At 44.4% G+C, this 23,596-nt stretch overlaps 2 protein-coding genes across 2 annotated transcripts in view; one reads left to right on the forward strand and one right to left on the reverse strand.

Moving 5' to 3' along the window:
- LOC308084610 (alpha-N-acetylgalactosaminidase-like) overlaps positions 1-23,596 on the forward strand; it is a 443,273-nt gene that overhangs the window by 312,717 nt on the left and 106,960 nt on the right. The window lies entirely within an intron of this gene.
- lyplal1 (lysophospholipase like 1) lies at positions 7,925-15,072 on the reverse strand (the record flags this gene model as incomplete). Its single annotated transcript, XM_080426333.1, has 5 exons — positions 7,925-8,243; positions 8,937-9,052; positions 11,448-11,617; positions 12,175-12,274; positions 14,991-15,072. 5 exons carry the CDS (start codon positions 15,070-15,072, stop codon positions 8,004-8,006), a joined length of 708 nt encoding a protein of 235 aa, XP_080282459.1. The 3' UTR covers positions 7,925-8,003.

Consider the following 23,596-nt stretch of genomic DNA (forward strand, 5'->3'; position numbering starts at 1 on the left):
ATGTATTACATAAGAGGTCAGGTTTTTACTATAAGACTATAAATAAAATGTAAAAAATATTTAAAACAAAATCCCCTCTGGTAAAACAATTACTGAGCTCATGAACAACAGGCCCCTGAACGCCCCTATGAATCTGGCACCGAACGTCACACAGCGGAGTGGATCTGGCCAGTGACAACCATGCTTAAAAAGCCATGACAAATACGAGAACAGTCTGTCTGCAACACAACGTTGCGTGTCAGGCGCTGGACACTTCGTTCTGACTCCTGGACTGCAAACGTCTTACTTGTTGGCATCTCTCGCACATTACGCACACTTTCATACCGCTGGTCGGTCCAGGGGTTTATACACACTTAATCCGAGACCTTGCGATATTGGTCTTGAAAACCGTATGCAGCATGCTGTAAAACTGTTGGACTAATGAATTCGGTTATGTTTTACTTCTGCCGGAGGCAGCAACAAAAAAAACAAAAAAAAACAACGAAGAGGGAGTTGACACTTTAGTGAAAATATAGCTGGGCAGCGTATTAATGGGTGTTTATGGGGTAACTGAAAAGTGCAAGACATATGACAGAGCTGGAAGCAGAACTTTGTTTTCATTAGTAAATAAGCGTGGGCTTCCTGGGCACTATTAGATACCCTGCTTCAGCAGTAAAGTAATGCCGAGCGTAGATGGGGAGGGCCATCTATGGACTCTTAAAGCACAGAGGAGGCACTGTCTCGTGGCAGTAAGAAAGTTAGAATAATATATATGTTGGATGTGGGCCCACTATTTAAGATGGAGCCTACTCCGGGCAGTTGTGTAAACTTCAGAGGACTCGCAGTGTGTCTCTGTGATGTCAAAGGCGCTCTGAAAAGTCTAAATTGAATCACAGTAATAGACGAGAGGGGAGATTGGGAACAAAAAGCTACACGAAATTAGATTTCCTCCGGCGATCAGGTTCCACGGTTTCACTTTCAAACAAGGTGCAGCCATTTTTGCTTAGGGGAGGAGGAGGAGGAGGAGGAGGAGGAGAAGGAGGAGGAGGCGGCGGAGGCGGGGCGGTGCGGGCAGGAGCGCTTGCGGTATTTCGGGATTTGATCATGCTTTGAAATGTTAATAGGACAAAATTTGAATGTGATCCCTCTGTAAAATAAGCAGTGGGAGGGAGGGGCGTATTGTGATTGGAGGGGATGGTGTTTATCCTTTCGTTCGGGGGCCCCACTCTGCGCTTCAGGAAGGTTTTCTCTGGCAGGGATGACACAAACCAGCTCAAATGAAGGACCGGACAGCTCGAGAAACGGAGTGAGTTTCTGTCACCCTGACTGCTTCAGCTGCCCAGCCCCCTAAAAACAAGCGAAAGAAAACACGTCGGGCCCCGTAGGGCCCTGAGTCAACATGGCCTCCTTCCTCTGGCGGACGCCAACAGCTGCTTTCCTAATCACAGGAAAACCTATCAGCAAGCCTGTTGTGAGTTGGACACAGACCTGTGGACGATACACTTCACCCTATCGCTACACACTACGCTGTCACACTTTTCGCACAAAGCACGCGCACACAGACAATGTGTTACTCATGCTTCTATAAACGCACCCCCCTTCCCACACACACACACACACACACACACACACACACACACACACACACACACACACACACACACACACACACACACACACACACACACACACACACACACACACACACACAGAAGAGATAGCAAGTGCCATCACCAGCACATATAGATAGACACTATGTCCTTCCTCTCTCATAAGGTCAACGTCACAGTGATTCACAGGGCAAAGATGACATCATCGCATCTAAAATAAACCTGGATGACTAATGCTGGCAGACATCAGCACCACCAGTGGTGACATCACCCCTGCATGACCGAACCAAACTCTGATCTGCCGTAAGGAATTCACATATTCATTTTTCTTTTCACAGTATTTTTTTTTTTTTTTTTTTTGATTCGTTGAGAAGGTCTAACTCTTGCCAGGTCAACAGAGACGGAGAAGACAGGCCCTGAATATAAAGTGAGCAAAGTCAAGAATGACATCACCGCCATTATTTTACTGCTACTGTCAAATAATTGTCCGATAAGCAGGAAGGGCCAGAACTGGCTGTGCCTTGCAACTTTCACAGATGAAACCGTAGAAAGAGTCAGAATATGACTCATTTTTTTCAACCATTTCTATAAATACTATATGCTATAGCCAGGAAAGATTTTATACGTATAAATATTCATCCTGGGGATGGATTTTCTTTCTTTTTTTGTCAGCAAAACAAACTCAAGCGCAAAATTTTATGACATGAAGCTAACACTTATTTCACTGCAAACTAAAAAATCTACAGTGTGTGGCTGGCTCTATTAACTTCAAGCTGGTGCGTAATACAGTCGAGTATATACACCCAGGTGTGATGGCACATTTATGGAGATTTGCTGAAATAGTAAACCAGCGAAACCTCATGGAGGATTGTGTTGTTGCTGTTACGCCGGTTAGCGCTGCCAAACCATAACCTTAGCATGTTTATTTGGTGTAACTTTATGCATAATGTACTGAGCAGGATTTTAAGGCCTTGTAAAAGCCCCGTTATACCTAGCTGCACGCTGGTGTCGCGCACCAAAAACAGCAGATCTACAAGCTTGCAACACATCGCATGTGAAACGCGCTGTGAGCTTGCAGATCTGCTATTTTTTCAGTGCACGGCAACCGAGTATAAATCAAGCCTTAATGTTGTGTTAATGGCTGTGAACCCCCACTCCTTTAGCAACAGGAAAAGACAAATTGAATTACAACAATTCTGATGAGCTCAGCTAAAACAACATCTTAATGATCTTTGGTTGGAAAAGCGCCCCGGAGATGGCATGGAGAGGGGATATAAGGGCTGGGGGGGGGTGGTTTTAAAGGAAAGGGGCGTAGCGCTGGAGCAAAGCCAGGTAGTTGGCTCCTAACGCTGTTTGTGTACTGGCCCTGGGGTGAAGTAGGAGGCAAAATGTTTTCACGTCTGCCTTGCTAAGCCTCGCTATTGATGCCTTTTGGAAGACATTATAGACCAAAAGTGAAAAATAAGAAGGGCCCGCTTTGAACTTCAGGGAGGTCTGCAGGTCGTGGGTTATTATACTGCAGACTGCTCTGCTGCCTTCGGGTTGCCATCAGATCGTGAGTGATTCCGTGAGGTGTCCTACAGAGTCCTATTCCATTTTTTCAGCAGGATATCGGTGGTGCAGAGAAGGTTGAGTGGAAACAAGCCGGACAAACGGTGCTTTAATAGGCTTTGTTCATAATTTAAAAAAATTGCCCTCGGCAGATTAGCTCTGGCCCCTCTCAATAGAGTTTGGATTTCTCTCCCTCCGAAGTTGTGAGGGCCCAATCAGGGCCCAGTATGCAAATATGGGCCGGGTTTATCACTAGGCATTTTTTTTATTTGCCCCTCGGAAATGCAGGTTCCACACAGAGATTCCAGACTAATATCTACGTACGCAGTGATATTAGTCTGGCCATGCCAGGCTAGGGTTTACCAAAGGTGGCATGCCCATTTCCGGTTCTGGTGCGGTTTCCAATAGCTTTGCATGATCAGTGCAGCATCAGATTTAACCACTTAAACTCTATAAACGTACTTGACCGGGGTCCCACAGGGCTCCATACTAGGTCCTCTAGTCTCTTCACTGAAAATAGCCAATCTACAAGCTCACAACTCGACGCAATCCGACACAATGTGAATTTATAGATCTTCTATTTTTATTAATGTTCACCTCTAGAATAGGGACACTATATAGGGTTATAGGGAATAGGGTTCACATCTACTGGTTTAACTCTGCTGCCGCGCCAATCAAGCGAAGCTATGGGAAATGGACCCAGAAACGGAAAAGGGTATATGCCACCTTCGGGAAACCCGGGACTATACAGTACTTGTGCACAGAGCCCATAGAAAACATGTTCAGCGCAGGCGGCTTCACCATGTGTGACGTGGAAACAGAGGGGGGGGGGAATAAAAACCTACCCATGTTCTCCCTGTTCTGGTGATGGAGATCACGTCTGGCTGCAGCCTCAGTGACGTCCCAGTCCAAAGCCCAGAGTCAGGGACCGGGTTTGCAGACCCGTCCTCCAGGCTTAGCTTCAGCCGCTTGTAAAAGAGGCATCCAGGGTTGCTGGAGGACGAACAGACGCTGCAAGTCCCTCTCCTGGACGCCTGGCCCTTTGGTTCCTCATGCAACAAAGTAGGAGCTAAAACCTGTGAAACGTTTTTAAAATAAATCTGCCTTTCCCCCCCGAAATGATGTTCTCACAGCTCTGAGGATGTAGTGAGCACGTGGACAGGGTGACTGCAAAGGATAAAAGTAGAAAAGTAGAAGGCCAGGGACAGGATGTCAGTTTGCTGGAAAGCAGGTTGTTAAAATGATAATAAAAACTAGATATGACATGCTTTCCCTTAGTTAGAGTCAAAGCTCTGTAGGACCAGATCTAACAGACTGCGGCCACTTGGATTGAACTGAATATGAAAACAAAATCTGCTTTAAAAAAAGAAAGTAAGAAAAAGAAATTGAATATAGCTGGAATGAGTTGAAAGGACATGTTCCTATGAGGTAATATGCTCAATGACACACAAGCATTCTGTGAATGCGGTTCCCTTACAAATGTGAAAATCTGATGTCATTTTAATTTTAAAGACATGACATCAATAAATAATTCAATATATCAGCAGATTCAAGACCTGTGTATCAAGCTGAAAGAGAATCAACGGCGATCTGAATAGATTAGCAAAGCTCTGCCATTGCAATCATCTAATCAAGTTGTGACCTTTAATGGGGGGGTGGGGGGGGGGGTGGCCAGTTGAGCGATCTGGAATCTGTCAACACCTCGGTTCCCTCGGCCGGGAATTCCTTCTGCAGCCTGGCCACTCTGGAGCAGCTCCACATGGAAAGTACAGCGCAGTGGAAACTGGCAGCCAAAAAAGCTCCGACTTTGCAGTCCGCAACTCTTCCAGATTAGCATTCCTTCCCCCTGACACATGCGCCGTGGAGCAGATTATCATCTGAACCAACAGGGGACGCACTTCGTGGGACATGGGGTGGGGTGCGGTTGGGGCGGGGTGGGGGGTACATGAAGGGAAATCTGCTACGGGATAAAGATGCAAAAGGCAATGATGAGAGGAGGCCAAGGAGTTAAATTGACAATCATTAACTCTGGCCTACTAAGCCGTGAATCGCCAGAAAGCACGCTCGAGTCAGAGGAGCCAGGCATCCTGGGAATTGCAGTCAAACCTGCAATAAAATAATTGCTGAAATGAAATAAATGGGAGGTTGAGGGAATTCGAGTACTGACAGAAGGAGGGGTGGCGTTGCAGCCAGCGCGATTTTCTTGTTGGAAAAAAAACAAGGTGGGTCATTTTTAGAGCTGTTGACATGCTCACTTCCTCACCTGATTTCACCTAGAGAGGAGCAGACCGCAAGGAAGCCCTTTCATTAACTCCATCTATTCCCCACCATTAAATCACAGAAAGCCTGGAGGCCCCACACAACCTGGGCTCTGCTCAGACAAACACACAGAGAAATGACGGTGAAAGAAGACCGCAAGGGAGAGAGAGAGAGAGAAAGGAGACAAGAGAAAAAGAAGAGGTGTGGGGGTGTGAAAAGGAGAGTGAGCGAGAGGTGAAGAGGAGAGGCAGGGGGAGTGTGCCAGTCCATGAGCGAGGGTGTGGGGTTCACATTTGGGGGGGCAGTGGGGTGCTGCTGCTGGCCGCTCAACAGTAGCATTCTTTCACACATAGCTGGAAGTAATCAGTGATCGGGGCCAGAACGAAACTCTGAGCTCCGTCTGTTTGCTTTGGCCGCGCCTCCCTTCTTCCCCTATCCCTCCACCTCGACATGCGAAGGCCCCCATTTGCACCCCCCATCCTGGGGTCCACCTCCATATTCTGCACAGCCAGAATAACCCCATACCCCTCCCCCTCCACACCTCCCCGCTTAAACCTCCCTCAGCCCCACCACTCCAAAGCACTCCAGATGATCTCAACATTGTTGCCTAATCAGAGTTCAACTGATACTCACGTTTCCATCCTCCCTGCAGAAAAAGTAGAGGTGGGGGAGGAAGTGAGATGGGGGTGAGAAGAAAGCAATGGAGAAAGAGAGAGCACATGACGAGTTTGTGGGAGAGAGAAAGGGTAATAATGGTAATAAAAATAATTCTAAGACGATTTGTCTGATGATTATCTCTTGCGGATGACTGCATCTAACCCATGTGAATGAATGACAACCCCCCCCCCCCCACCCACACACACACACACACACACACACACACATACACACACTGCCGTTTGCAGAGCCTGTGAGCGCAAAGTATAGTCAGTGTCAAGTTCAACACATACTGTAGGGATAAAACAGATGCTTGAGGTTAATATTTCCTCGCTGATGTCGAGGACAGGATGTTGCATAAGTTGTCAAATCCCAAGACAATTCAAAATGGCCTCGTTGGCACTATAAAAGCAGCTGCATACGCCGCCAAAGTGTTTTGGACCTCCAGTTTATATGTTGGATAGAGGACAGCCATGGACGTGAAGCAAAAAAAAAAGACGCTTCGTTGCAGCGAGATACTATGTTCAGTTTTTGTGTTCTTGTACTGTATGTTGCCTCAGCAGTGTGTTAACTCGTGTTACTTGATGCACAGCGCAGGCGGCTGCAGAGGCAAATGTATGCGCGCGCCGTGCACGCATGCAACACTGGAGAGGATGCTTCCATCTCCTCCTATCAGTGCCGGGTTGGGAGAGCCTTCGTGACCTCATTCACCTATCTCACTTCCTCTCCTGTACCTCCCCTGCTTGCTCGGCCTCTTAGGGCATACATTTTAAAGTTAATTAAAGGATAGGGGTGTGGCGTGTGGCCGTGGAATGCGAGTACGAGTGCACACTCAGGCAGTTTTCCAAGCAACAAGGTACCGCCTGCCTCAAGATACGGTATAGAGGCAGCTTTCTCGCTCAGCGCTTCATCCAGAGTGAGAAAAAACACACACCACAAACACAAAACGCTGGCACGCAGGGGGCCGAAACGTTAACAGACGATCTTTAACTTACTTACAGAGCCCTTAAAGACATTTCCATCATTGTCACGATTCTCATTATTTTTGGCACCATGGCGCTCCCGCTCGCTCGTAATCCCCGTGCCGTGACCTTGGCCTGGAGCCGCTCTACAAGCTCTCACAGGGGAACATCCTGGCCACTTCAAGAACAACAGAACTGAGCGTCCTGAGTGAGTGTGTGTGTGTATGTGTGGGGGGGGACGGGGGGATCACTAACCACTTCCTTCCAATAACCATTAATGAAGCGATGTGTTATGGAGCAGCGCTACTGAGCAAACAGTGCGGACCTCGGCCGAGACACATGTTCAACACATTTCCAGCAGATCGATGATGGATTCAGAAGAAGAAAAAAAAAGGACACACACACACACACACACACACACACACACACACACACACACACACACACACACACACACACACACACACACACACACACACACACACACACACACACACACACACACACACACACACACACACACACACACACACACACACTCAGAGAAAGAGAAAGAGAGGAAGCATCAGAGATAAAGAGTTGTTTCTCAACCCCGGCCAAACAAGAGTGCCAAACTAGACCGATTTAAGCTGGACAAATCCTGCTCTCTCCAGCGCAGGGTGTGTAGACTCTCAAGGGCCTCTTGTGCTGCGAGCCTATAGGAGGACGAGGTGATGTGAGAGACACCCATAGTTCCTACAAAACTGTATACAGCTGGCACTCAGAAGGCTTGAAGCACTTATCCGTCACTTGTACCGTTTTGTCAGCACAAACCATACAGCAGGTGTTTGAGTGAGTAATTGAGCACGAAAACATTGTGTAATATAAAGCGAAAGAAGATGTAAAAAAAAACATGTTTATTGACAAGCTCACAAAGGTGCCGAAATACCAGGGAGGTAGAATCTATTTTCTCATTCAGTCATTGGTCAGGGACCTTAAAAGGACCTTAAAGTCCGTCCGGGGGCAGCTTGGCTTGGATCCAGGAGCGCAGCAGCTCCATCTCGGGCCCGGACAGCTGGTGGTAAAGTCCAGGGATGGAGTGGAAGGTGGCGGTCGTCATGCCGGCCGTCCGTAGCCGTGACCACGTGTCCTCTCCCCACTGGTGAAGCACCAGGTCATCTTTGGTCCCGTGGCACTGGAACAGCTCGGGAAGGGGCTGTACAGCCGCAACCCTCTGTTCCACAGCCTTGGAGAGACACACAGATTACTCCTAAGTACTACTATACAATCCTGAGTGTTAACTCTGAGAGGGAGGGTACAAATGTAACCAAATGTATCCTCTCAGAGTTACAAATGAATAAAAGAAAGGTTTATTTGTTTGTTAAAATAAGCATCAAATAGCTCTATATTCTGTTAGCAATTGCTATCAATAACAATTGCTCCAGAGTGTTTGTTCAGTATCAGGGGTCTCCACATCTCTTCATCTCTTTAGTAAACAGAAAATACGTTTATTTTAGGCCAGGATACAAATTTTATCCAATCAGGAGAGAGAACTCATCCAGGATGCAGGATAAACACGTGAAATTTGAAGTGATGAAACAAAAAAATAAACAGACTAAATTGGGGCTGGAACACTATGAAATTGAAGCCTAATGATCTGGTTGGGTTCTCGCTCCTCATTGGATAAAAATGTTACTGAACAAACACTCTGTAGCAATGATTACAATTGGAATATAGAGCTTTAACTTTTTTAACAAAACAAAAGAATCACTTACAGCGCCTTCAACACTGAGGATTGAAGTTCTGATTGAATACTTTATTAGTCAAACTCAAACATGTAAACAGCACAGGGGTACAGTAAAACATTTAGGGCTAAAAGTAAGAAGTAAGAGCAAAATGGCGCCATCTGAACATGGTCTAATGTGGGCTTGAGGTTCACCTGAACAGCGATGGAGTCCTTATTGAGGAAGCTGGACAGAGCGAAGACTCCCGCCACATCTGGGTGATACCTGCACGCCAAATGGAGGGCCATAGCTCCGCCCATTGAGAAACCCCCTTTGAAGAATGGAAGAAAAAAAAAAGAAAAAAAAAAAAAGATTATTTTGTTTACATTGTGTGCGAGACAAAATAGGAGGTAGGACCGTATAAACTACATTATTCCCCATATCGTCTCTGTCGGGTGGAAACCTCATATGTCCAAAACTGTTACTTACATGATTCAAATTCAAAAATAGCAAAAGTAGCAGATTTACAAGCTCAGAACGCGGCTCTTCACGCAGCGTTTTGATTTTGCGGATCTGCTACTTTTGACGCTTTTGTGTGACGCTAGCTGTAGTATGATCAAGTAGTTAATTTACGGAAAAACACAAAAAGTTAAAATATGGAGATAAGAAGTTTCTGCCCGACAGTGACGATATAAAAAAAAAAACAGTAGCTCACTCATGGCACTTAAAAGTTCTCAGACGTGGAAAATTCTCTCTTCCTTAGTTAAAGAAAAAAAAACATTAAAATGAATAGGACTCCTTAGTTCCACATCATCAGCTTTTTCGTTCCTTTTTGGACCAGGCACCCGTTCACGAGTCTGTCCTTAATCTTACACATCTGGGTAGATCTGGGCACACTGTGTACATCTGGGAAAGAGTGCAAGTACCCATCATCCTGTCAGAGGGGGCAGAGGAGAGAGAGAGAGAGAGAGAGAGAGAGAGAGAGAGAGAGAGAGAGAGAGGTGGGGGTACAGGAAAGGTGGAACTCACATGCTCAGACCAGTGTATTAAAGACACTTTTTTTAGAGACTGACATCCATGGGATTCCTTAGCCTGCTTTATACGTAGTTGTATGACGGTGTCCCATGTGGAAAATAGACGTTTTTTGCAAGCTTGCAACGCATGAGCTTGTAGATCTGCTATTTTTTGGTGCGGGCGGGACACCGTCGTACGACCAGGCAAAAAAACAGGCATTTGTGTTTCTCTCTTTAATGGTTTCCCTCTGATTTTGTCTCATCGGCGTCGTGAACCTAAGTGCCCTAGTCTGTACCATTTAGAAATGTGTTCTCTGCAAGTGTGAGAATATGTTTGAGACAACTTGTGTGAAATCATTGACTTTGTATGCGATACCTTTTTCATTTGGTGACTCCTCCCCAGGACTCAAACTTACAAAAATACGAGATGAATTAACCACTGACTTCTTTCCCCCCATTTCTGAACATTTTTGAAAAAATATTTTGAATATTTTTTATTTACTGCCCTTGTTTTTTGTATGAAAAACAAAATACAGGATACCGGTATTTACCTGCGACCCATATAAAACGGGGTCCGCGACCCAATATGGGTTGCGACCCTATGTTTGGGAAACACTGCTTTAGACCGTTTCCTGTGAACTGATGCCTCCAAAGAGAGAGAGAGAAAAAAAAAACATCAACACACACAAACCCGCAATCCCGGCCCTCTTGAAAAAAAAAAACCTTTTCCATGGAAAGCTCTGGCACTTGTCAGTCCGTCAGCCTGGGGAAGTGGACTCTGGGTACGGAGCAGTGCGTTTTCTCCAGCATGCCGAGTGACTCCAATGAGTATTTATAGTTAATGACAAAATGTTATGATTTAGGAAGATAATATTTCAGCAGTCTCCCAGGAGCATGTGTTTTTTGAATCACTTTCTCTGGAGCTGAGTTCAGGGGCTTTTCTGGCCCTCTACACTGAAGCCTTTCACACAAGCCTTCTTCTCTCCTTCTTTTTTCACTCCCCCTCTCAACTATTTCTGTATATTTATATATTTCGGGGCTTGTAGGTTAACCCTTTTCCCAGTGCTCCCAGCGGTTTCCCCTTTCATGCACGGCAATCATTTGCTCTCTTTACACTGACATTAAAACGCATGATGCCCCCCCTGCGCATTATTTCCTGTGGGAACTCTTACCTAGGTTCAGCCATAATGTTTACAACACTTGACGCGCGCGGTTCCATTTCATTGTTATTTATATGCGAACTTGATAACCACAATATTTGAGGAAAAAGCTTTTCGGGACCCGAGAATTCTCATCGGGACCCGAGAAATACTCCCCCCCCCTTTTGTTCGTAATTGGCAGCACATGAAAGGATGCAGTAACCTGATAAGTTGCATTCTTCATTTTATATCGTGACAGAGGGAGTTAAAAACACCAAAGCTAAGATGAACTGAGGTGTATGAGAGAAAGAGTGTGTGTGTGTGTGTGTGTGTGTGTGTGTGTGTGCATGTGTGAGTGTAATAGGGAGGAAAAGAATAAGAAGGAAAAAAGCAGTATAGAAGAACAGAGCCAAGGATCAACTGTGAGAAAAAATGAGCAAGAAATAAGAGAGGTTGGGGTGTGCAGAAAGGCAGAGTTGAAAAAAAACTGACATATGGCTACAGAGCTTGCTACCGAGTCTACACAATAGAAATAAGAGTGCGGTGCAAATACAAACAGAAGCAAAACACGCACCGATAATCATCCTGTGTTTGGGCACCCCGGCCTTGAGCTCATCTTCAATCACAGCCCCCAGGGTGCTGCACATTGAATCTATGGACTCCAGGTGCTCAGGACAGTCTTGCGAGATCTTGTGACGATCGAACCACACAGTGGACAGTGCCCCTCGCATCGGTGTGTAAGGCCTGAGAGATTGGGAAAACGGCAGACTTTGGCTTTTTTTTAAGTCAGACAGAAAGAAAATGTGGAAAGCACTGGCAGACTTGTTTACTGATTGCATTTTTTACAAAGTAGCCTACTCAACCCCTGGGACTTGAGTCAACAAGTTGAGTTTCATTCAACTTAAGTGAAATTGTCTCTGTCAAAAATTGTTCAGTATTCAAAAGTATATCAATGTATTGCTGTATTTGTGTAATTTAACTACTGTAATTTAGACCTGCCCCCCAATAAAATTCAAAGATTCTATTACAATTTTCACCATAATTGAAATCATATATAATATAATATATAGTACCTTTTCCCTTTAATGTAGTGGAGCCAAAAGTACAATTACAATATTTGTCTTTGAAAGGTAGTGCAGTGAAAGTCATAAGTATTAAAAAAAAAGAAAATACAAGTACTCAAGTACAGTAAATCATTTACTCAAGTACAGAACACAAGTAAACGTACTGCGGTACAGTCCACCACTGCTAGAAACAAGATGTGGAAGGTTGTGTCTTGGGTGAGATGTACAGTAACCTACCTGGCTGGAGCAGTGGGATAAATGACTCGTATATGAGAGAATGCCAATTCTGGGGTCATAACATCTCGTACCCAGGCTCGTAGTCCCTGTCCAGTATCGCCTAAAGTTGGAAAGGACATTCATTTAGAAGTGGAGGATGACCAGTGCTAAGGCCGGGCGATTTGGACAACATCAAATATCACAATATTTTTTGACCAGATACCGTGATATCAATATTATGACAGTATTGCGGGGATGACTATTAGTGCTTTCACAAAATACTTACACAATGAGATTTGTCATGAACAAAATGCATATATCTATCTATATCTGTGTGTGTGCATGTTTCGGGCATTAACTTGTGCGCCGTCTGACCGATTGACCTCAAACTTCGCATATGTGCTGGGGATGACCCAGGGGCGTGCAGCCAGTGCAGAGTGGGAATTCGATCGGACCAATGGTTTCCGAGAAGCAAAAAAATCCACAAATATCTGTATCTGTCTGTCCACAGACAGATTTATGGAGGACGCACTGAATCTCTGAGTGTTTTGGATTAGGGTTGTAGGCATCTATCTGCTTCCCTGATTTGCAAACCCGACCCATTGGCTTCACAGATTGGCAGAGGTTTGTGCCGCTGCGCCAGTATACCGTAAGTGGTAGCGTGTACAATAGAACTCCATTCGCATATGCTCATGTACATCATCAACTCGACGTCAGCAGTTTCTGACGCCATCAGGGATCCCTGTATCCCCATATTTAGTCGATCTGTCTTGTGGTAGTGAGTGTGTAACGCACTGGCTACTCTGAACGGGTACATCAGGTAGTCTGACAACAAATACAAGAAGTACAAAGGGTATTGCATAACGTTGCTGTCGTGCAGAAACCTCCTATCTCCATATTTGAACTTTTTGTTTTTTGTGAAATAATCACAAAAGTATCCAAAATAGCAGATCTACAAGCTTCGCAGAAGTTCGCGCTGCTACTTTTGAATTTGCATCCAGAAAAGTTACAGTTTTGGACATATGAGGTTTCCAACCGACAGACGAGAAAACGGGTGGGGCAAGCATTCCCAACTTGCATCGTTCCTGACCTGCATCCTTTCCGAGTAGGCCGGTGCCCACGGGTACCGCACTGGGTACTCTAACAACGGGTACAGTGAGTACACTGACAACAGGTACAACGGGTAGTGCATAACCGAGTGGGCGTGCATTCCCAACCGGCATCGTTCCCGATTTACATCGTTCCCGACTTGCGTGGTCTAGTAATAACTACAGTAAGTGGGAAAAGGCCAATAATAGAACTAGAACAGTCAGGTACTGTAATGCAGCCTTTAAAACCAGGGGAGGACAACACGTCACGTCACGTTATGTCATATGATCACGACGTTACAATGTTCCAAATCCAGGATGATATCTAGTCTCATATCATGATATTGATATATATTGCCCAATTTGCCCAGCCCTAACCAGTGCACACTAATGCAACGTTATAAACACTAGTACTCTAGCCCAGTGGTCCGGGGACCCCCAGGGGTCCTTGATGAGGGGGTCCCCAGCTAAATTTGTTACTATAGCATCAAAATCTGTTTAACCACTTTAACCCTATAGGCATCGGCTATTCAAAAAGAATCTTGAAAAAATTCAACATTTAGATTTCTTTCTTTCTACATTTAAACAACACAAATCTTGTGTGGGGGTCCACAGCCAAATCCATATTAATTTGGGGCCCCTTGACATTAAAAAGTTTGAAACGATATTTATAAACAACATATTGCTTGGTGTGGATGACACTAGTGTCAGTCATATAATCTACTACAGATATTGTGTCCGTTTTGACCATAATTGTTTGACAAGAGCTAAACATGCATGCACATTTTTCAAAATTAAAGATCAAGATGTAACTCTGAGTCTGAGTGTACATTATATACACTCAAATTGACACTTTGTATACACTCTTGAGTAATAATGGGGGTCCTTGAAATTAAAAAGTTTGAGAACCACTTTTCAAGATATTAAACTGAAGCTCTTGTCTGCAGTAGCTATGCAGCATGTGTGCCTGACAGAGCTAGTGTGCCTGTGTGACACGACGGTCGTCAACCTGGTGTTGGCACTTTCTCCCTTTTTGGCCCGTACATCTACATAAACGTTCAGATTTCAAATATTAAGTGCTGACCCCATGGCCACGGATGTTACAATTCTGTACGGGCCCACAGAAGTACCCGTATCTTCCGTATTGTTCAATAAAAACCATTTTAATCCGATCGGTGGGCATTTTCTTATGGAGTTATACTGTATCAGAGTGCAATACGCCTCCCAACCAATAGGGTCACGTAGTTGAAAGCATAATGGAGAAAATACGGAGTAAATGGCCATCGATCGGATTAAAATGCCTTTTTTTTTTAATAATACGGACGTTTTCGGGTACTTAAGGGCCCGTTCATAATTGTAACATCCGTGGCCACTTTATATTTGAAATATGAACGTTTATTGTAGATGGAGAAAGTGCAAACACCAGGTTGAAGGCTATTGCCTGCTTGTCCTGAAAAGCAACAGGGACAGTCTCCTCTGTCCTCCTAGCCTTGGATCAAGACTATCATACACTCAGTAGATGTATTTTATCGATTTTGATATTTGCATATAGATGTCCAAATATCAAACTTGATACATATCTATGATGATAGTCTGATCCAAGGGTACCTCAGTCTGTCCTGTCAAAAAGTCGTAGCTTAGCTGGCTGCAGAACGCAGCACCACAGCAGTAATAGGACCAACAAACACACACATTTCTTTTTCCCCCCCTAGACAATCACAAGTTTAATATAAAAAGGCCGAGCAGCACCTGAGCCGTGCAGGAAGATAACCGACGCGGTGTGTCTCCCCGTCGGAGACACGGTGCACTTGTGCAACCTGGAGGCGGCCATGACAGTCAGTCAGCTGTTGTTGCTGTTTAATGCGAGAGTCGCGCAGTCAGTGCACGCTTGTCGATGTGATTGGATGAAACCAAGCCCTGCTACATGATGACTGTCATATCACGACACAGTCATGTATGAACTTCAAACTGGTGTTTACACTTTCTTTATTTACAACCCGTACATCTACATAAACGTTCATATTTCAAATATAAAGTGCTTTACCCAATGACCATGGATATTAAAATGATATACGGGTCCTTAAAAGTACCCGTATTTTTCGCATTGTTCAATAAAAAGCATTTTAATCCGATTGGTGGCCATTTTCTTCGTATTTTTTACCACGCTATAAACTGCGTGACCCTATTGGTTGGGAGTTGTATTGCACTCTGATACATTATAACTCTATGAGAAAATGGCCATGGATGGGATTAAAATGCTTTGTATTGAACAATACTAATACGGGTACTTATGAGGGCCCGTCCGTAATTGCAATATTTGTGGCCATAAGGTAAGCACTTTATATTTGAAATATGAACGTTTATGTAGATGTACGGACCAAAAAGAGGAAAAGTGCAAACACCAGGATGAAGTTCATCCATGACGGTCGTGACAGACGACATGTGATCCATGGCTAAATGAAACCAAACAAGAAATGACAAAGTCATAATATACCCGCTTGCGGCAGGCTATTTTTGCCCCAATCTGCAGCACAAAATGTAAAAGTTGTCATTAAAATAAAATGTCAGCCATTCGAATGCAACAAAAATAACTCCACAGAGGTTCATTGGTTGGCTACCAATATAAAGTGTGTGTGTGTGTGTGTGTGTGTGTGTGTGTGTGTGTGTGTGTGTGTGTGTGTGTGTGTGTGTACAATATCAATGATAGTGAAAATAATTGATCTACAATCTCACAGATCTGCTATTTTCACCAGCTGATATAGTTACTTCATAATGTAGCCTACCCTTACCCAAGTCAAAACTACAGTGTTTCACTTAGAAATGTATGAACAACAAAAATGAAGACACACACACACACCCAGGAGGACTGGTTGATAGTGTTGTATGCATTGTTCCTGGACAAAAGACCGGTGGTGACCAGTTAGTATTCATTTATGTATGAAAGAAAGAAACTATTTTCACAATAAACGAAGTGAGTCCATAGAATACAGGTAGCGTAAGGGCAGTCATGTTAAAAACATCAACAGTGGTGGAAAAAGTACTGTAATGTTTTACTTAAGTAAAAGTATCAATACTGCAATGTAACCCTAACCCTTTATAAAAGTGAAGCTCACAACTTGTCTTTTGATTTCACTGTTTGAAACAGCTAGGCTTGAGTTGTAATGCATAACTGCAAGTTTGCCCTTTTCACTACTGGCTTACATGAAAGAAAAACCCAAATGGGTCCATTTGGTTTCATTAATGTCTTTTGTAAATGAAGTATTCAATAAAACGTCATAATAAAAAATAGCAGATCTACAAGCTCACAAGGCGGCGATGCGTTGTGAGCTTGTAGATCGGCTATTGCCAAGTCGTCTATTATCAAATAGCCGATGCATATAGGTTTAAAGTGCTCATGTAGCCTAATAGTCACTTAAGTCTTTGGGCTTGTTTTCATTGACCTGGTTGCTTATTTTTCTCTCAAAATCTGGCAACCGTGTCATTGTTTAGACCGACGAAGAAGAAAATGGCGGAAGTGATCCTCTTTTCCAAGGTCCGTGTGAAAGACAGTATTATGTTGAGAAAATCATTACAGCACCATAACATGGTTAATACATTTTATTTTGGGATGTACAATACATGAAAATTACGAGAGTAATAACGCGAATTGCGTCGATAACTAATGGGGAACGGACATTAGCGCGCTTGGCTAAAAACAGTTAGTTAGTAACATCATACAAGCTAACTATTAGCCAAATTCGGCTAGCGCTCGGAGGACTGCATAGTCCCATAGCTTGGGAGGACGAGGCCGCCCGTTCAGAGTATGGGAAAGTATCCCATTGGCTTAAACGACAGCCAATGACGCAAATCTGTCGAACAAATCTGTCGAATGCAAATGAATCTGTCGAATGCAAATTTGTCGAATGATGAGTCATAGGTCTGCCTCTTCATAGACCCGCAGCTTTCGCTAAGCGGGTAAAAACGCAGATCCACCAAGCAGCATAGTGAAGAGCTACTGGGAGTTTGTTTTAATATCCCTATGATATACTGCTCTGTGAATTGGGGAAAAGAAGCGAAACTTGGCATTTTCCTAGGTCTAATTATACTATTTGTATTGATCTCAAATTCACGCAACAAGGGTGAGTGAATCGTTCACCACATTTACTGCATAAAAACAAATGATACATGTGTATTTTCTTACTTTTAGAGTACTATAAGGCTAGGTTACTGTTACATCATTTTTTCAGTGCTATTTTAGGACTAACAAAGGCCAGTGATCTGGGCTCCTATCGTGTATAGTGACTCTAGGAATGTCTGGATCTGAATATCTGTTTAAACACATTTAAGGGCCTTATCTTCTATAAACATAACCCTCTTTAACTTGGATTCTGGTAATTTTCACTAGCCTTGCACTCAGAAGACCACACAAACTGTGTCCCTTATCTGACCCCCCCAGTTATGTTCCTGTGAAGGGAGGAAGATGGAAGAAGTTGCTTCATGCTGTAAGACCTTCACTATTTCTAGAATGTATATTAGAGATAGCAGATAGAAGAAGTCCATGTGTGTTCTTAGTTTTCTGTTTTGGTTTGGTGGTGCACTGATCAGTTCTGTTGGTTTGGTGTAGGTACTGATCAGTTCTGTTGGTTTGGTATACTGTCCATAATATTAATAATAATAATAATGATAATAATAATAATAATAATAATAATAATAATATTTACATGACATGACAAGAATCTCATGCACATTATTGTGTTCATAGTATCATAGCAGAGATGTCTGTAAGAGAGACATGAAGGCCCTTGACATCAACACCAAGTCCTGGGAAGCTCTTGCATCTGACCGCACAAAGTGGAGAAGTACCATACACCAACACCTCATGACAGGGGGAAAAAAACTGTCAGACGCAGCGGAAGACATGCAAGAGGGCCCGAAGAAAAGAGCACAACAATGCAGACAGACCAACAACCACATACATATGCGATCTCTGTGACCGAGACTGCCACTCCCGCATAGGGCTCTTCAGTCATAAGAGACGCTGCTCCAGACCAGACCCGTAGGATGAGCGAAACCATGGTCAACCCTGACCGACAGAGGTCTATGAGGGCAGGGCAATTAACCGAAAATATATCGAAACAGAAATGTAGAACTCCTAACTTAATCTTGCTTATATAAGTTAATCGAATAATTCAGAAGAAGAGGTTTTGTGATACAAAAAAGTCTTATATATCAACGAATCAACACGATTAATCTGATTAAGCACTTAAACCTTGTATTACAGTACTTCGTTGTACAATGGTGGCGTGCAACATTAGTGAAAATAGCCATCTCACAATGCGTCACATGCAACACGTTGTGAGCATGTACATCTGTTGTTTTCACATAAAGAAATTAAAAAACGTTCATCATTCGTAATCGAGGTAAATTTGAAATAATTATTTTGATTGGAAGTCATATTCATGTGCATTATTGTGTTGTTGTCTATCTGTTATCCACCAGGGATGTGACTTATCTTGTCTGACCTCTCTGTCCTCACCTGACCTCTGGAGGATGCTGCCTAGCTCAGTGCCCACTGCGCTGCATTCATCACACAGCAGCAGGCTACCAGAGGTGTGTATACACCTCTACTCCCTGTACACGTATGACTGCAAAGCCACACATGTCTCCAACACCATCATAAAGTACGCGGACGACACGACAGTGATAGGCCGAATCGTCAACAACGACGAGTCTGACTACAGAGAGGAGATCAAATCACTGGCACTCTGGTGCCGGGAGAACAACCTCTCTCTTAACGTCGACAAGACCAAAGAACTGATCGTGGACTTCAGGAGGCCGCGGAGAGACCATGCGCCCATCCTCATCGACGGTGCTGCAGTGGAAAGGGTCAGCGAGTTCAAGTTCCTCGGAGTACACATCGAGGAGGACCTCAAATGGGAGACGCACTCCACACACGTGAGGAAAAAGGCTCAGCAGCGACTGTACTGGCTCCGCCGCCTGAAGAAGCTCGGAGTAGGACATCGCATCCTCAGGCTGTACTACAACAGTTCTGTTGAAGGCATCCTAACAGGCTGTATCACGGCCTGGTACGGGAACTGCACTGCCCGAGAAAAGATCAGCCTACAACGAGTAGTGCGATCGGCAGAGCGGATAATGGGAATCGAGCTCCCAGCGCTCCAGGAACTGTACAAAAAGCGGTGCGTGGTCAAAGCCAAGCGCATCATCAAGGACAAGCACCACCCAAGTCACAGACTGTTCAACCCCCTACAACGACCGCGACCGGGCAAGGGGCTCTACCGCAGTATCAAGAGTTCCACCACCAGGTTCTGGTGTAGTTTCAATCCGGCTGCTGTCAGAATGCTGAATGGGGCATAAGCCTGAATGAGGCATAGGCCTTGTTCAGCAGCCTGACAGCAGACGGGGCAGACTTTTCTGGCTCTTCCTGAACACACCTGTGGATTATACCAGGGACAATGACTTGGACTTTAGCCCCCCCCCTCGGACACACCTGTGGACTACACCAGGTACAAATGACTTTTTGTTGCACTCCCTCATGGAGCTACTTGCGGATTATACTAGGGTCAGTCCACCCTAGGTGGACACGCACTGACCTTTTGCACCTTAATCCCTTGTATAACGCACTGACTTTTTTTGTCTTTTTTTATTGTGCTCCTTTCCTCTAAGCACCTTAACGTCCATTGTCTATCATGCACAGTATAAGTATAACATGCACAGTATACAATACATTGCTGCTATGCTCAGGCACCTTAGTTAGTTTTTTTTAGTTTTTATTATCTCAGGTACTTTGTAAATATGTGGATAACTTGTCTGGCCTTCTGTTGCTCTCTTGTTTTGATCTCCTTCCCACTTGCCCCCCTCCCTCTTCTTCCCCCCCCCCTCTTCTTTCTATGGAAACTAACGTTGCGATGGGAACGATGTACAAAAAAGAATTTCACCCACTTTTTTACCTTGTAAACCTGTGATGTGACAATAAAACTGATTCTGACTGATTCTGATTCTGATTCTGATACAATACATGCTTTAAAGCAGGGGTCTTCAACATTTTCCAGGCCAAGGACCACTTAGCTGAGAGAGAGATGAAGCAGGGACCCCCTCTAGGTACTCGGTACTTGATCTTGTCTTTTTTTCCCTCTACACCAAACGTCTTTGCTCAAGTGCCAATGTTCAAGTGGTTAATGTGAAAAGAAGAAAAATAAAGTCTCAATTCAGTCGGACACTCTACTCAAGATGAAAACCATTTATTGCAATAATATTACATTTTATTTGGCAGTGTGGCTCTACCCCGTGATACTACAGAATAATCTGTGCAAGCATTACACAGACCTCGAGATCACAAACCCCCCTGAGGCAGAGCCTAAAGATACACAGTTATTACATTGATATGGTAATAGACAGGGGTCATCAACGTGTCCATACACGGACAAAATGTGTCCATGGCAAGACTTGTCCATGTCCAAATTGTTTTGTGTTTTCTTTTCTTTTTTCTATTATACTGTTCTTATTTTGTTCATGTGATGGGCAATGAAAGCACGTATTTTAAATATAATTATTGAAATCCCAAAAAATTGAATAGATTTGGACCATGCTGCATTGATGCCTGTATACAGCCAGTGTAGTGGCTGACTTGCCAGTCTGAGGTTTTCTTCAGAATAGGTAGGACATTGATTTTATTAATGCAGTGTCATGTGACATATAGCCACTATGGCACATTAAGAATCATATAGCATACATTTATGGCTAGGTATATGTTGTCTGATATTATTATTGACTGCCCATGTTTTATGTCCGTGGCATAGAAGAAAAAGTCATTTTGCGCATCTATAGGCTAACAGGTGCGTCGGAGCTATGAACTTGTATAGAAAAAAATTCCTGCACAAAACAATTTTATCAATAGGGATACAACGTTTCGGTCACTCGGACCTTCATCACATCAGGCATGTCTGATGAAGGTCCGAGTGACCGAAAGATTGAATCCCTATTAATACATTCTTGTAAGTGAGGAGAGGGTCCATATGTCCGTGGCAAAAATAACATTTTGACAAAAGCCGGCATGGCGATGACCTCTGTAATAGACCCCTCATAGGGCAGAACATAAAGATACACAGCAATTAAAAGAACATGATACAATACAAATGAACCTGCATTGAATGACAACATGCAGGCATTATAGTGAAGAGTAACACACCGGGGCGATACGTTTTTTTTAAAAACCTTATAAAGTCAATGCAAGCTTACATGGAGCGAAAAAGCGAAGCGAAAAAGCGTCTTTTAATTATTCGGAACGAGTCCGAATTTTACGTATATTCGCATATTCGCCGGTGTGTAACCGCCTTTAAGGTCCTTACACACCGGGGGCGAATTTTTCATGCAAATAATAAGTTTTTTTTAAAAACCTTATAAAGTCAATGGAATGGAAGCTTCAATGGAAGCTTCCATGGAGCGAAAAAGCGAAAAAGCGAAGCGAAAAAGCGTCTTTTAATTATTCGGAACGAGTTTTGCGTATATTCGCATAATCGCCGGTGTGTAACCGCCTTAAGTGCTACTGGAAGAAGAGGCTGGGAAGGTGGAGGGAGTTTGATCACTGGCGAGCTGTCATTTGAGGTAGCAGCAAGAGAGATGTTGGTCATGTGGGAGAGAATGTCGGTCTGCTTAAATACTGTAGACTGCGTAGAATGAACCATTAGGGTCCAGGCCGTATGTGATTGGAGGGTGTATGGGCATGGGACCGGTTTGACTTCCGTGCCTGCTTTGCCTGAACTACCGTGATGCTCCATTTGGTCTGGCGCTCTCAGGGAATCTTGGAGGCTGGTTGTTATAAACAGTAAACAGTGGAGGCTCTGGTGACCCACTGACAGTAGCTGTTGGGGACATAAATCAACCAATGATTCTGTCAACAGCTTACACCAAGTCTGAACCGAACATACCACAGCACGTAGGCTCGCCATGCACACGCACGCAAGCACGCATGCATGCACGCATCACGCATGCTGGCATGCACGCTCACACACGCACACACGCACGCACGCACGCACGCACGCACACGCACACGCACACACACACACACACACACACACACACACACACACACACACACACACACACACACACACACACACACACACACACACACACACACACACACACACACACACACACACAGGTTACTCCAGGAAAGAAAATGCTGATCCGTCTTCATTTAGGGACCAGAAAGTCCTCAGAGCTTTTAGCCAGACTTCTCTCTCTCCCAACATCTTTTCAAGCTGAAAGAAAAATGGGAGATATTGAGGCGCGCAGGACAATCCTCGCTTCTGTTAATTCCCACTTCTGGTTTTATCATATTGGAAAGTCTGACTGGGGAATTAGAGTACTTCTGACCGCAGTGATTTTTCACCCTGATGTTTTTCTTCTGCTTTTCTTTCTACCCCTGCCGCCCCCCCCCCCCCCCCCCCCCAACCATCCGCCCCCGCCTCCGTGAGTGCAGTGAGCTCACTGCAGGGAGAGTGCTCAGCAGAGCACCACCCCCATTGATCCTCAGCGATGATGAAAGAATCACCGCACTCAGGTTGCGTGCGGCGATGATTTAAACAACTCATCACTCCCCGGTTCTCAGGTCTTATGGTGACTCAGGGTCCTAACTCCTGAGTGTGCCATTTTTCTTTTGCAATGGAAACATTGTTAGCAAAGGGAAAACGCCAGCAATGGAATCAGTTTGACCCTGTGCTCTTAGGTCAAATGTGATTGATGGATAGTGCATGGTTTCATGCTACAGAGCGCGGGCTATATGTACTCTGTATGCTTCGGAATCGAATGGAATTGCATGCATACAGAGCAGGCATCGAAAGAGAAATCCGCTCCACAACAATAACTCACACTTAATGCGAACTCGCCTTTGCAAAGTCTGTTGACTACATGTTACATGATTCAGCCCAACTCAAAGGGCTGCCATTTCACAGGAACAGCTGTCTCTCACCTGTGCAAAGTCATCAATCACAGAAGGTCATATTTCACTTTTGGGACATGTTTTGGACGTGTTCCTTGTTATTGTCCTGCTCAGACCGTGGCCCTCGTGGTTTATATGGGATTACCAGTACCTGTCTTCACTCTGCGGCACAGTGTATCGCTGTGCTGACTCCTCTGACCTGAGTGTCCTGTCTCAACCCACGATACAGTGTGCTGCCTTGACTGCTCTCTTCCAGCTTTTATGGCTTCACATCAAAGCCCCCCACTGCAGCGTTGCCAGAGAGCGCCACATAACTCAGCCAACATGAAAGTACGGCCGACCGTAAATTTTTATGGAGAGAAAACCCAAGTAAACACGACGAACCTTTAACACGCTAGATAATGGAAGAACAATG

The sequence above is a fragment of the Gymnoscopelus braueri genome, assembly GCF_963280865.1.
Source record: "Gymnoscopelus braueri genome assembly, chromosome: 4".
In the NCBI taxonomy this organism is placed as follows: Eukaryota; Metazoa; Chordata; class Actinopteri; order Myctophiformes; family Myctophidae; genus Gymnoscopelus; species Gymnoscopelus braueri.